The sequence below is a fragment of the Oratosquilla oratoria genome, chromosome 1, assembly GCF_046742065.1.
Source record: "Oratosquilla oratoria isolate Oo_2021 chromosome 1, ASM4674206v1, whole genome shotgun sequence".
NCBI classification, from domain to species: Eukaryota; Metazoa; Arthropoda; class Malacostraca; order Stomatopoda; family Squillidae; genus Oratosquilla; species Oratosquilla oratoria.
Window position 1 is genome coordinate 932,902 of NC_134777.1, and position 16,547 is coordinate 949,448.

Consider the following 16,547-nt stretch of genomic DNA (forward strand, 5'->3'; position numbering starts at 1 on the left):
GTATCCTAAGATATGCTATGAGGACTTATCATACTTCTAAGACATGTAATAATTTTCTTATTTAACCTCTCTACAACTCCATTACTTTGTGGATGATTCACTAAAATATTGACTTTGTGGATCTTAAATAAACTACATAGATTTTCCAAGATTTTATTATTAATTTCAGTTCCATTATCTGAAACTAAGATCTTAGGTGTAGTGAAATTACAGATTATCTGATCATAGATTACTGAAGCAATTGTTTCAGCTTTCTTATTTAGAATGGGTTGTAAAATACAAATTCTTGAAAAATAATCATTGGCAACAAATACATATTTATATCCATTCTCAGACATAGGTAACTCCTATGTATCTATGTGAACTCTTCCCCAAGGTTTCTGTGGAACAAAATACAAAATCTTGACAAATAATTACAAAATACAAAATCTTGAAAAATAATCAATGGTAACAAATACATATCTATATCCATTCTCAGACATAGGTAACTCCAATGTATCTATGTGAACTCTTCCCCAAGGTTTCTCCTATATGTTAACATAGGAGAAGGTTTTGGTGTATGTTCTTTCACCTTGTCACATTTCAAAAGATTCTATATAATCATATATATCTTTCTTTATACCTGGCCAAAAGTATTTAAGTTGTGCTTGTCTATAAGTTTTATCCTTTCCTGCATGTGAACTACAATCACTATCATGAAGTAACTTCAATATCTCTTTTACAAGAGTTTGTCATATTACCAACTGATTTACTGGGTCCCTAGAAATATCTTTCCCACTTATAACTGTTTTCTATACAAAAGTCCATTATTTAAAAAAAAAAAAAAAATCCTCTATCTTATACCTTTTTTGGTAGTTTTGGAGGATATCCTCTTGGGTTCATCAAATACTTGGCTAATGAGTCACATGTCTTATCATCCATCTGTTCTCTCATTAACATTTCCTCATCTAAGATTATTAACTCATTTATATTACAAACAAATTTAATCAATCCTGTCGTTGGTTGGCTATTGTTTCTAGAAAGTGCATCTGCTGCAACATTCTTTCTACCCGGAATAGAAGAAGAAGAAGAAGAAGAAGAAGAAGAAGAAGAAGAAGAAGAAGAAGAAGAAGAAGAAGAAGAAGAAGAAGAAGAAGAAGAAGAAGAAGAAGAAGAAGAAGAAGAAGAAGAAGAAGAAGAAGAAGAAGAAGAAGAAGAAGAAGAAGAAGAAGAAGAAGAAGAAGAAGAAGAAGAAGAAGAAGAAGAAGAAGAAGAAGAAGAAGAAGAAGAAGAAGAAGAAGAAGAAGAAGAAGAAGAAGAAGAAAGAAGAAGAAGAAGAAGAAGAAGAAGAAGAAGAAGAAGAAGAAGAAGAAGAAGAAGAAGAAGAAGAAGAAGAAGAAGAAGAAGAAGAAGAAGAAGAAGAAGAAGAAGAAGAAGAAGAAGAAGATTTTGTATGCAACAACCGGCGCTCTTATTCTTGGGGGCAATCTTGCAATGAAGAGGTGGCGTCATTGATGATATTTAAAGAAGACACTATAAGTGATATAGAATAAAATGGAGTTGAATCTACATTCATACAAGAATGGTGCATGAGTGGTTGAATAAAACCTATACAGTTAATATCTCACATAGGAAAGAAATAGAAGGGAGAAGATAGAAAAGAAGAAGAGAAAGAAGAAGTCAAAGAAGAAGAGAAAGAAGACGAAGAAAATGAGAAGAGAAAGTGTGAGAATGGAAACAGGAATCATGATGAAAATAAGGATAAGAACAAAATCAAGAACAACAATAATAGTAAGTAAAAGAAAACAAAATGAGAGAAAACGAAACCGTATAATGATGTTCCTCTCTTGGCTTCAACGACCGAAAAAAACCTGTCTCCAAGAATTAGCATATTCATGGCAGGAATTCAATCTTGATATAATAAAAACCTTCTGGGATTTGTCTGAACATTTTCAAAATGTGCGACCCAGGGATAACGATGGATCTAAGATAACAGAGTTGACCCTTTCATGTTCTGATAGCTCCTTCAGCATAACAGTATTGTTTGGTGACGACCAAAATCAAATGCTCAACAGCTGAACAAGCTCCTAAACTGAATATAATAATTCAACAGATGCCATAACAAAATTATCAGTTACAAATTAGTGTAAATGGATTATATTTTTCCCAAAAGAAGTCTAATGAAGTCATCTGGTGTCAGGCAATAAATTCAAAATAGAGGTTTCTAATTGTCGTGGATTAATCGAGTGGATTTTACATTCTAGAGACACCAAATCCCTCGCTACTGTTAGATGCCACGGAGATGAATTAAAAATGCCAAACGGCATGAAAGGATGAATTGATATCAGCCTTTGACGTATACAGGGATTCCCTTTAGCTGAGTAAAATTGGGTGGCGGCGACAGTAATAAACACAAGAGTTTAATCTTATATGATCAAGAATCATTAATATACGATTTCACTCTAATTCTATATATCTATCCATTTATTTATACATTCATTCATCTATTTGTTTGTTTAGTTGTTTACTTTATTATCTATCTATTCATCAACTCATTCATTTCTCTATTTATTTTCATCTATTCCTTATTGATTGGTTAATGAATCAATTAGTTAATCAGTGTACTTATCTATTCATCATTTACCCTCTTATTTGTTTCTATTTTCTTAACATGGTGGATGGATTAGTTATAATTATGTAGTTTCTTCAATCAGTCAAATCAGCCATCCTGAGTCCACTGCTGAATAAAAGCCTCCTTCATAGCATTCCATGACTCACACGATAGCGCCATTCTGTGCCACGTCACTCCTGCAAACTTCACGATCTCGTCTCTCCACCTTCTATCTGGTCTCCCTCTTCCACCTTCCTATCTTGGGGCGTCCACTCAATAACACACCTGCTCCATCGCTCATCAGTCGTTCGCACTAACTTACCTGCCCAATTCCACTTCCTCTCTTTTACCGCGTCCACAACATTTTTCACTCTAGTCTGCTTTCTCACCCAACTTGCTCTCTTTCGATCTCTCCGTGTTATTCCCATCACTGATCTCTCCATTCTCCTTTGTGCTATCCTTAGTTTTGTTTCCATTGCCTTCGTTAGTTTCCAAGTCTCACACCCGTAGATTATTGCTGGCAGAATGCATTTATTGTAAAATTTACGTTTCAAACATAAAGGTAGAGAGCCTCTCAGGATTTTATCATACATACCAAACACTCTCCAACCAATTGTAATGCGTCTTTTTATTTCATTATCATGATCTTTCGTCGCTTTCACCATTTGTCCTAAATAATTATACTCTTCAATTTCTTCAAGACTCATCATCAATTACAATCTCTTTACTTTGAACTTTTGTGTTGAGCATTACTTTGGTTTTACTCTTATTCATTTTTAAACCTAATTTGAGACTTTCCTTGTTTTGATCACTCAATTTATCTTGCAAGTCTTCTGTTCTTTCTAAAATAAGAATAATGTCATCCGCAAATCTTAGGTGGTTCAAATATTCGCCATCAACCTTTAAACTTTTCTTTTTTACAAAGGATTACAAAGGCGGAGCATGCCGACAGGAGACCATTTGGTCCATATCTAGGTCGGATGCGAAAAAATCATAATAATAATAAATTAATAGATACATACATACATATACCAAGGCTTTTTCCCCCTTCCAAGGGAGGTAGCCAAAAAGGGAAAGGCATAAAAACACTCCCACCCATTTCATCCCTAAATACACTCCACACCACTCCCACCCTTCCTCTCATCTGAGCACCTCCTGGATGACGGGTCATCGCTCTACCCTGCCCACCGCCCTGGGTCAGAAGCAGTGTCGCAAGACACAGTACATCCACAGCAAGGCCGCTTCATTTAATCGGCGACCCCCCCTCTCCGTCCCCCTTTGCATATAAGGCGAGGACGGGGAGAAATCCCTTCGGGCTGAGTCAAAATTTACTCACACATACTACCCCACCCCCACCCCCCCGCCCATTCCTCCTCATGCAGTCACAACATCATCCATATACAACCATTCTCCACTCACCTCTTTCTTCCGTCCTCTCCCTTCCTTCCTCAACAGACATTCCCCTCTTCCCCAAAGCCCCCTTCACCCCATCCATCCACCTCATCCTAGGACGTCCCCTCATGTTCACTCCCTCCATGAAGAAGAGAGAAGGAGTTTGAATGTGTTTGAGATGAGGTGTCTGAGAAGTATGGTGGGGGTTACTAGGCTAGATAGAGTGAGAAATGAGGAGGTGAGGAGGAGAACAGGGGTGAAAAAGGATTTGGGAGATAGGGTTGATGAAAGAATATTAGGATGGTTTGGACACATGGAAAGAATGAGTGAAGAAAGACTAGTAAAAGAGGTATGGAAAATTAATAGATAAAAACTATAATAATGTAAATAACAAATAAAATACATAAATAAATGTATAGTTAAATAATAAACAAAAAGTAAATAGTAAATAATAATAAGCAGACCAAAGGATTACAAAGACGGAGCATGCCGACAGGAGACCTTTTGGTCCATATCTACGTCGGATAAAAAGAAAAAAAAATCATAATAATAATAAATTAATAAATAAAAACTATAATAATGTAAATAACAAATAAAATACATAAATAAATGCATAGGTATAGTTAAATAATAAATAAAAGGTAAATAGTAAATAATGATAAATTGACATATAACTAATAATAAATGAAAATCAAACAGACAAAATGATAACAAAACAAAAACAAATAATAGAAGATAAATTATAATCATTACAGCATCTTGCTTAAGTGTTTATCTAAATGGTTCTTAAAGCTTCGAACTGAACTACATTGCTCTACCTGAAAATATCTTCCAAACAAGCTGTAAATAGTTTGGGTGAAATTGTATTGCCTTGCCGTACTCCTTTCTCGATCTTGATCTTTTCTGTATCTTTATGTAGTCGAATTATAGCGGTACCTTTCGCATAAATCTTTTCTAAAACTCTTAAGATCTGTTTGTTTGTACCCTGTTTGCGTAGCGAGTTTAGCATTGTTATTTGTTCTACCGAATCAAAGGCCTTCTCTTAGTCTACAAAAGCTAAACACAGAGGTATATTGTATTCTGTCGTTTTCTCGATTAGTTGGTTTATCGCCTGCAAGTGGTCTAGAGTCGAATATCCGCTCCTAAAGCCTGCCTGTTCTCTCGGTTGGTTTCTATCTAAAACTTGACTTAGTCTATTTGTAAGGATCTTGGAGAATACTTTATATATATTTGATAGCAAGCTAATCGTTCGATAGTTACTAAGGTCCTTCTGGACTCCTGTTTTATGAAGTAAAATTACTATAGCATTACACCACACGAATGCTTTCTTGACGTAAGCACTGGCTGTACAACTCAACTAATTTAATATGAACTAATTCACCTGCGTCTTTCAATAGATGTATCGATATACCATCTTCCCCAGGTGCTTTTCCTCGTTTCATAGTTTTTAGAGCAAATTCTACTTCTTCCTTTGTAATCTCTGGTACACTACTAACGTCTACATGTGAATTTACTGACTCAACTACGGTCTTCGACGAGTAAAGTTCTTGGTAAAATTCTTCAACTCTTTTTTACCATTATGTCCCTGCATTTGATGATTTCTCCATTTATATTTTTCAAATATATCATTTGCTGTCTTCCTAAAGCATGTTTGCGCTCGGTCGCTTTAATACTTTTACCTTTCCGAATAGTTTCATTTGTTTCATCCATGTTTCTCCTTCTATTCTCTAATCTCTGCTTTTTATTGATAAGCTTGTTTAGTTCTACTCTTTCTATTTCGTCTCTCCTGCTTTTAATCTGTATGGTCCTTCTTTTTTAAATTAGGTCACTTGTAGCTTTGGAGTATTTCTTTTCTCTAATGTTTTTTGTGTTTCTTCTTTCTCTGCCGATTCCCTAATGATATTCACTAAATTCAAACTAATATCTTCCATGGTATCCTTGTTAGTTCTCACAGATTCAAATCTATTTTTAATTTCTAACTGAAATTTCTTATTATTATCCTTAACATTTGTAAGGCTTATTTTCTTTCTTAAATTAGTTTATTTCTCTCGGTTCTGAAATTGAATTTAGCTGTGCAACCTACCATTCTATAGTCACTACCTATGTTGACTTTATCACCGTAACATTGCTAATGCTATTGCTCTCGTCTCCTAATATGAAGTCTATTTCATTCTTTGTTGTTCCATTTGGAGTTCTCCACGTCTATTTACGACCTACACGCTTTTGGAAGAAAGCGTTCATTTATCCTCATATTGCAGTTCTCTGCAAAATTGACTAATATCTCGCCTCTGTCATTTCTTTCACCTACTCCAAACTTCCCAATGCACGTCTCATCTCCCAACTTCTTCCCCACTTTAGCATTAAAGTCGCCTATTACCAACGTGTACTTACTTTTTTCCTGATCCATTACCTGACTTAAATCATCATAGAAGGACTCAATTTCATCGTCTGTGAAGTTGGTGCATAAATATGAACTATTTCTAGAGTGTACCTTTTACACAGCCTAATCACAATCCAAGCTACCTCGTCTGACAAACTACTGAATTTGACTACGTTACCAGCAACCTCTCGGTTGATCAAGAATCCTACTCCACTAGATCTTTCTTTGTCCTTACCTCTATAGTAGAACAGGTGGTAACCTTCTTGTAATTGTATCAGCTTTTTTTCCGCTCTTCGGACTTCGCTCAGTCCTACGATATCCCACTTGATGTTGTCTAGTTCTTCCATTAAACTCTCCAGCCTGTGATCTTCTGAGAGACTTCTTAAGTTGTAAGTATAGATCTTAATTTTCTTCATGTTGTTTAATGTCCAAGACTTCGATCTGCTTGGACAGTGTTTACATTCGGTGGCACACTGCTCGTAAGCACATGAGGCAATGCGGTTGAACATTTATGAGACGATGATCCAACAGGAACGCCCGGCTTTTTTTGTTGTTATGCTGTTCATATTGGCTATTAAGGGGGGTTAGCAGTAATCTCGCCTCCGTGCCAACTGGTTTCTGGTGAGATATTTCTCTGGTGTCACCTTATTCATTATATTCGGTGAAGCCCTATATCTATAGGGTGCCCAATGGTCCACGCCTTCATTATGACAGTACCCCATATATCTATTAGGAATTTCCCTGTTCGCCATCAGGGATGTACCAGTTTGCAGTGGGTCCTACGACTGTGCGTGTGAGCTGCTCTTTGTCTGATCTTTCTTACAAAACCTGTTCCATATGGGTGACCCTGCAGAGATTTCTTCTCTATCGACATAGCTTTTGTAGTCATTAAAATTCTCAAGCCTATCCACCACGTCAAGGTGTCAACTCTTGGATAGGATGTAGTTTGTTAGGTATAAGGAAATGGTTTGTATATGTCTCGCGACATTATGCACTTGTTTTGATAACTTTCCGTTGATTGGTGCCGTGATGTGTGTTATATGTTTGAGTCAGGTGTTTACGATTTGGGAATGTGAAGGTCAGCAAGACTGAAGGTATTGGAAGGCACCAGTGCCCGTCAACACCTTCTTGCATGCAGGTGGATTACGTGTTGGGCATATGACATATCATAAATGTATATGAATACAGTCAGGTCAAAGTCAGGTCATCTTCGCCCGAATTCTCTGCCAAGGAGGTCATCGACCCCAGCGTCCCTCTCAAAATAAGACCGAGTCGCCCAGAACCATAAGATTGAAGGAGACTGCAAGAGATTACTATAAGGCCTACACTAGGCAGTTCTGTTTCCATTACCAACTATTAACCCCATCCATAAAAAAGCCTCTTAAAACAACCAATAGTTTCAGCGCTCACTTCATGATTGATAAGTCTATTCCATTGTTTCATCAATCTGTTGTCCAACTTAAATCCATTACTACGAGTCCTACCCTGCTGTTTTAATATGATGACCTTGTCTACATCATTCTTGTTAAAGCCTTTAATTATTTATATTAGATCACCCCGCACTCCAATGAGACACCGCAAATGTTCTGTGGAATGAATTAATAGATAAGCAAAATAATAGATTAATGAAAAAATAACAAACAGGTGAATAAGTCAATGCAAAGGTAAATAAAGATATGAACCAATAGATAGACAAATTGATTAATTAATAAGTATCTGAACAAACAAATAAATGAATATGTAGATGAACAAATGAATAGATATATCAAATTATCAAAGAAATGAATCGATAAGTATAATGAATATACAGTATAATATATAATACAAATATTTGAAACCGTAAACAAATAAATGAATATATGGACAAATAAACAAGTGCATGCAAAAATGAATATAAAGAAAACTTGCGCAGAAATAGGTAGAGGAACAGGAATTAAAATGGAGACAGGAATTTTGGTCTCCCCTATTAGCCCGGCAGGATTTGGGGAGCGTCCACGGCCTCAATCAGCCTACACAGCGTGGACCCGCGCCCCTTTTCTCCCCTCGCACTCCCACTCTTACCCTCTCCTCTCTTCTCTTCTCGCCTCACCTTTCCTCTCTTTTCCTCTCCTTCCCCACTCTCCGCTCCTTTTCCACCTATTTCTGCTCTTTTTTTTCTTTTCCTCTCCTCTAATCTCCACCCCTTCCTCAAAGCCTTCTCCACCCACTTCCCCTTCTCCTTAACCTTCTATTCTTTCACCATCTCTTATCCTTACACCACATCTTCCCTCCTCGCATCTCTATTCCTCTTCTCATCTCTTCTTCTCTCTCCTTTTTTCTCTTTTCTTTCTTCTTTTTTCTTATATATATATATATATATATATATATATATATATATATATATATATATATATATATATATATATATATATATGTATATATATATACATACATACATACATATACCAATGCTTTTTCCCCCTTACAAGGGAGGTAGCCGAAAAGGAAAAGGCATAAAGTTATTCCCACCCATTCCATCCCTGGATACACTCCACACCCCTCCACCCTCCCTCTCAGCTTAGCAACTCCTGGATGACGGGTCATCCCTGCACCTTGTCCACTGCCCTGGGTCAGAAACAGTGTCGCAAGACACAGCACATCCACAGCAAGGCCGCTTCATTAAATCAGCGACCCCCCTCTTCATCCCCCCATGCATAAAGGAGAAGACGGGGAGAAATCCCTTCGGGCTGCGTCAAAAGTTGCTCACGCATACATATCTATATTTATATATATATATATATATATATATATATATATATATATATATATATGTATATATATATATATATATATATATATATGCAACAGTAATCACAAAAAACACGTGAATAAAGATTTTTGCTTGTAACCACGAGGAAATTAAAGATCGGAATACTGAACGTTTTCGTCTATTAAGACATTTTCAAAGTACATAGTGTCACAACAAAGTATAACTTAAATACAATAGTATAGAAAACAGGAGAGGTCACTCAACGTAAATACGTAAGGATTATCTTACAAAGAAACAAAAATATAAATAAAAACAATAAAATGGGTGAAAATTGAAACAGGTGATAAAATGTCACTCAGCATAAATACATAAGGATGACAATTGACAAGGTGATAAAAGGACATTCAACATAAATACATAAGAAATATCCTACAAAGAAACAAAATATAAATGATAATAACAAGAAATAAGAATGGTGACAATTGACACATGTGATTCAACATAAATACATAAGGATTGTCTTACAAAGAAACAAAAATAGAAATAATGATAATAAATATATACATATACATACATACATATATATGTGCACGCATGCACACGCATACATATATATAATAGAAAATAATAATAACAAGAATAAATAAATAAAAATGGGTGACAGTTGACACAGGTGAAAAAAGGTCACACAAGATGGCTAAGGCGGAGCTTTGGGACATTGTCCTACAATTTGGTTAATAACAAAATTATCTAGTTTAAAAAGACCAGTGCTTAAACTAGATAATTTTATTATGAGGCATTGTCCTGGTGGAACCACCACTGACCACTCCTTCCATGCTGAGGCCTCTTCTTCCTCATCTCCCTGAACCTTTTCAGAACAATAAGGTAATATTCCTTATTGACGGTTTGACCCTGAGGAACCCATTCAACGTGAATGAGCCCCTGGGAGTCAAAGAAAGGAATGACCATGGCCTTCTCTTGCGACCTGCTCATCTTTGCCTTTTTGGGTCGGGGAAGGTCGCGTGCTTCCACTGAGCACTCTGACGTTTGCTCTCAGGGTCGTAGGTGAACACCCAACTCTCGTCGCAAGTCACTACCTTATTCAGGAAACCTGAATCAGCCGCTATCATTTCGAGAATGTCAGTGCAACATTCCACACGAAACTGCCTCTTGTCGTCGGAGAGGATCTTTGGCACGAACTTGGCGTAGATATTGTGGAGCTTCAGATCTTTGGTCAGAACTGTCTCTACTGTGCCAATACTAATACCAGCAGACTCAGATATAATCCTCACAGATATTCGACAGTCTTGCATCACTAACCTTTGCACTTCCTCAATGTTTTCCTCCTTGCGTGTACTTTTCGGTGCTCCAGATCTGGGTTCATCATCAATCTGTTCATTTCTTTCAGGAAATCTGATAAACCACCGATAGAAACTTGCTTGGCTCATCTGTTCATCCCCATAGGCCTCCTTTAACATTCCATAAGCTTCTTGTTTGGTTTTCTTAGGCTTAACACAAAATTTGATGGCGTAACTTTGCTCCATATTTCCCTGCATCTTGACAAGTGTTCACAGATCGGCAAATCGAATAAGACTGGTTCCACCACGTTCACCGCAGCATCCAGACCTACAAATATAGAAAATTGCCAGTTAGTCATTTTATAGAATATGTGTATGTGTACTTCACCATGAAGTAGTATTTTGATAAAATCATATTTAATGTCTCGCCTGACATTTCCTCATTACTTATTGAACATACTTTGTATATGCATATGTATATATATATATATATATATATATATATATATATATATGTGTGTGTGTGTGTGTGTGTGTGTGTGTGTGTAATATATACATATATATCAACCACAATACACTTTAATTCTAAGCCATCAACATCGAGAGACTCGAGGAGGTCAACATTCAGAAATTGAAACGTGGTATGGCAAAGGATTCGAACCTGGGCTAGCACTTTTTCAACTTCTGCATGTTGGTCTCCTCGAGTCTCTTGATGTTGATGGCTTAAAATTAAAGTGTATTTTGGTTGATAAAAGTGTATATCTATTCAATGGGACCCATTTAGTGTTGTACACACACACACACACACACACACACACACACACACACACACACACACACACACACACACACACACACACACACACACACACACACACACATATGTCAGAACTTTACACCTCGGTAGGAGTTGACCAAATATTAATTTCAATACACAAGTTAAATTTCTCCGGCAGCTTCACTGACCTACGAGGGTTCTACATAAACATTTAAAATTTTGTGTGGGTACTTCTTTCTGTATAGCGTGGTACATAAGTTAATGTCGGAGAGCGGGGCCAATCAAACAAGTTTGATTTCAATCTAATAATTAGCGAACAGTCACTCACCAATAATTAATGATTACATATATTCACACATAACAAACCATCAATCTCTCACACCAATAATTAATGATACAATTTTATGTATACATACAAATTACCAATGCAATCTAGTAACTAGTTTAGATTTCAATTTCACTCGACTGTTTGGTACAGCGAATCTCACCGGCGGGCGAGAACAACCGGCTCTTCACAATATCCACAGTGTTCATAACGTTCAAAGTTCAAATGTTCACAAATTACGAAATACAATATCACAACTGGCAGATAACTGTTATAAGAGTCAATATTTCAAACTTCTTGTAGCCGCGAGTATCTGTAATACTCCGAATTTGCACGGGCGACACCTATCACTGGGGGGGGGGGGGATTCACTCGCCAAGTCGAGCGATGAAGCGAGTTGACTGGTCCAGCCTGCAGCTCCTTGCCGACCGTACTTCTTCCACCGGTCCAAGCTCACCCAGACGATTCGATATAGAACGAAGTCTCAATGGTGATATGGAGATACGCCGGCTAGACCGTTCCAGTAGTCCCGACTTCCACCGGCTTTGTCGATTCTTCACTGTCCATTCTGTGATTCTCCCTTCCTCTACCCTTCGCGTTTCGGAGTTTGAGTTTCGAAGTTTCGGAGTTTTGAAGCTTCAGAGTTTCCAAGTCTTGGCATTTGAAGCTTCAGAGTTTCGAACTGCAATTACGCAAATTGGTGATACTCTCGCAAACCACTTAGTTTCTTCAAACTGTAATTGATATAATAGTTAAACAGTTGTTTGTATGTATAATTCAGCCAAATTTTACAAGTCACAAGTGATCTGTGACACTCGCCCATACAAAAAGATATTGCTCTACGCAATGTCTAACCAATTACTTCAGTAATATTTACATGAGACACTGATATGTAATTGAATTGAAATCTATCTGCACAACTATAATATCCCATAACGATAAGTACAATAAGTACAATAACTGCACTTGTACGTCCTTCTCGAGCAGTCGGGACATCAGGTCAGCTCCAACATTTGCACTTCCTTTGATGTACCGGATGACCACGTTGAACTGCTGGAGATACAATGCCCACCTCATGATTCGGGCGTTGGCGTTCTTGGAGGTCCTAAGGCTCGAAAGAGGCAAGTGATCAGTCTCAAAAATTAACTTTATCTCCATAGAGGAAGTAGTAATACTTTTTGATGCCCTCTACAACTGCAAGCAACTCCTTTTCCACAGTACTATAGTTCAACTCCGCTGGCTTCAGCTTCCTACTATGATAACTAACAGGAAAAATATCCCCATCCTTTTCTTGCATCAGGATAGCACCAATGCCTTCTTGGGACGCATCGGTGCGGAGGATGAAAGGCTGGTTGAAGTCCGGTAGATGATGTATCGGCTCCCTGCATAAGAGATTCTTAGGCGCTGTAAAAGCTTCCTCAAGTTCAGGTCTCCACGTCAACTTGTTGGGAGCATTCTTCTTGAGAAGTTCTGTGAGTGGTAAGGTGAGGACTGCGAAATTTGGGATTAACCTGCGGTAGTAGCCCACAAGTCCCAAGAACGATCGGACCTGTTTCTTCGTGGTCGGCCGAGATGCATTCTTGATCTTTATTATCTTGCTATCCTGGCATCCACATCGTCCTTCGCCTAAGGTATGTCCCAGGAACTGTACTTCCTGTTGGAAAAGTTCGCATTTAGACGGCTTGACTGTCATATTCACTGAACTAAGTCTCCTAAGTACCTTCTCCAGGATCTCCAGATGTTCCTCGAAAGTAGAAGAGTGGATGAGTATATCGTCCACAAAAGCTTCCACTCCATGGATGCCGTGTAGAACTTGTCGCATGGCACGGTTAAAAACTGCTGGGGAGTTGGTAAGTCCAAAAGGTAGTACTTTGAACTGGTAAAGTCCGTTGGGTGTTGCGACTGCCGTGACCTGTTTGCTTCTCTCCTCCAGCGGGATCTGGAAGAATCCTTTCGCCAAATCCATCTTTGAAAAGATTTTGGAGTTGGCGACCTTTGCAAATATTTCCCGCTGATCACTCATTGGCTCTGCATCCACCTGGGTTACTGCATTTACTCCGCGGTAATCTCCACAGATTCGTACACCTCCATCCTTCTTGCGTATAACTACTATAGGGCTGCAGTAGGGAGACGATGACTTCTCTATGATGCCTGCAGCTTCCATGTTGTCTATCTCCTTCTTGACTGCATCCACCAGACGAATGGGTATCGGGTATGGCTTCAATCTGACTGGTACGCTGCTCGTCAGCCGTATTTCGTGGCAGTCCACCTTGGCGACTCCAGGCTTATCGGAGAACACTGCGGAATGTCGCTGGAGAGTAGAATTTACACGTCTCTTCTGCTCTGGACCAAGCCTTTGAGGTACTTTCACATCTTCCACCGTTTCGCCTTGGATAGCTTCAGGGGTAAGGGGTGCGCAATCTGCCAATTCCTCAACCTCTGGTACAACCACGGCGGCACAGACCATCTGCGACTGCTTGAACTGGCCTTCGACAAGCTGCAAACACTCGCACTGTTCAGGTGATAGCACACGATCTCCTCTTCTATTCAAACATTCTTGAACAACTGCCGAACATGTAACTTGAGGTGTGTAATATTTCTTCAGCATATTGATGTGGAACCTCTTTTGGTCTGGTCCTACTTGCACCAAGTAGTTTAAGTCACCGAGACGTTTGACTACTTCAAAAGGTCCTTGCCATTGCGACAGCAACTTGTTGTGCGCGGTGGGTAGGAGGAGGAGGCACTGGTCTCCTTCCTCGAGGATCCTCAGCTTCGTTTTCTTGTCGTAGTACGCCTTCTGAACCTCCTTAGCTTTCAGTAGCTCTTGCTTTGCTACTTCACAGGTTTCTCGTAGTCGTTCGGCCAGGTCCAGCACATATGCATAAGTTGTCTTCACTGCGGGGTCAGGCTCTTCTTCGTCCCAGAGTTCTCGCAATACTTGCAGAGGACCACGAACTGACCTGCCGTAGACTAACTCAAATGGCGAGAACTGTAGTGAAGCTTGGGGTACTTCGCGGTAGGCGAATAGTAGAGGGGCGATAAATCGTGGCCACTCCTTAGGTTGCTCGGCTGCCATCCGCTTCAGCATCTTCTTGAGGGTACCATTGAAGCGCTCACAGAGCCCGTTGCACATAGGGTGGTAAGGGGTAGTCCTGAGCCCTTTCACAGCCAGTAGCCTCAGCAACTCTTCCATCATGACTGAAGTGAACTGGCTTCCCCGGTCGGACAACACTTGCTTAGGAATGCCCACGCGACAAAAGATTTCGAACATTGCTTCGGCGACAGTTATGGTTTCAATGTTGCGAAGGGGTACTGCTTCAGGCCATCTCGTCGCGAAGTCCACGCAGGTAAGGATGTATTTGGCTCCGTCAGCTGCCCTTGGGATGATAGGTCCAACGATGTCCACAGCCACTCGCTGGAATGGCTCAGAGATCAGAGGCAATGGTCCGAGTGGTGCAGGCTTCACTCGGCCGCGATCTGTAGTCTTCTGACATACGTCACATGACCTCACCATCCTCACTATCTCTCTGCCTATCCCAGGCCAGAAAAATTGTGATTGAATTCTATCCTGAGTTTTCTGTACTCCCATGTGTCCACCTAGTGCAGCATGATGACCCAGCTTAAACACTGCCAGGCGGTACTTCTCTGGCACGACGAACTGTAGTCTCGAGTCCCCGCTTGGATACACCGTACTGCGATAAAGTCTTCCCCTTTTCTTAAGGAATCTGGTTTCCGTTCCCCGAGAAGTTCTGCAATGTCCCTCTAGAATCTTCTTACGAACCATGGCAAGTGTGGGATCGGTCGTTTGCTCGGCAACTACGTCCTCACTATTTGCAAGATCTGAAACAGATGAAAGTATCAGGGGTTTTACCTGGTTGGTTGCTCTGGCGGCTCCTCTGGTAACCGCCGCTGCACAGGTTTGGGTGGTGGCTTCCCGTGAGCAAAAGTTCTTGGCTCCAGGAATGTTTCCGATAACCAAGTCTGCTACCACCTCCTCCATGACTGCAGCGATGACTCGTCCGGTGTAGAAAGGACTAACCACTTCAACCGTAGCTAAGGGGCAGTTCACCCGAGTCCCGTTGATAAGACTCACGGTTACAGAATTTCCGGTGTAACTGTCAGGCGTTACAAGCCTCTCCTTGACACAACACCCCGTCGATCCGTTGTCCCTTAAGACTTCCGCGATGACACCATTTACCTTGCCAGGCTGAACCAGGAGCCTTGCATCTCTGAGACTGGAACTCAATGCAGCTGATAAGTACACGTGTTGGCGAGTTGACACGGAACCGGCGGTGACACACTCTCCTTGTGGGGCAACTATTGGGGAAGATTCCTCAGGTGCTCCTCCGTGGTGCACTGCTGCTGCAGCCTGCTGATTCTTCTGACCCTTGTGACCTTTCCAGCCACCTTGAGAGTAGGGCTGGTTCCTCACTTGCTGTGGTTGGCTCTGAGGAGAAAAGGATTGAGTAAATCTTTGTGGTTTAGACTGCTGTGGAGATGACTGTGGTAACTTGTTGTGGTGTTGGGCTTGCGTGTTAGACCATTGTTGTGTCTGAGAATGAACAGGTGGAGGCAACTTCTTGTGAAGTTGCTTCCTCGTGTGGTACCCATAAGCTGCGAAGTGTGCGTCGGCTAGGTCAGTCATTTGCTGGAGGTCCTTGACTTTCTGCGTCTTGAATTTAGCCACCAGCTCCGTGGGACACGACTTTTCCAGCTGGGTGCGCAGCATCAAGTCGCGCAGACCTTCGACAGTCTGCGGAGTCTCGTCCTTTTCCATCCACTGGTCCAAGTAACTCTTCAATCGAGCGCAGAACTGGGCAACCGTCTCTTTGTCCTGCAACATAGCTCGCTGATATTGGTCACGCGCATCCTCCAATGTCTTACCATAAGCTAGAAGTAATGCCTTCTTCATACCTTCATAATCCCGCATTGAGGAGTCAAGACGGTGGATGATGTCAAGAGGCTTTCCGTCGAAGAGGTTCATAAACTCAACCTTCTTGACATCTTCACTCAATTTGTACGTAGTCGCTACCATC

General features: G+C 40.1%; 1 protein-coding gene across 1 annotated transcript in view; it reads right to left on the reverse strand.

Annotated features, from left to right (window-relative positions):
• Positions 1-12,646: 12,646 nt before the first annotated feature.
• The window catches only part of LOC143031542 (uncharacterized), a 4,251-nt gene continuing 350 nt past the window's right edge, over positions 12,647-16,547 (reverse strand). The window contains exon 1 of the mRNA XM_076195533.1: positions 12,647-16,547. This exon is cut by the window's right edge and continues 350 nt beyond it. Within this exon, the coding sequence (XP_076051648.1) occupies positions 12,647-16,547 (3,901 nt within the window).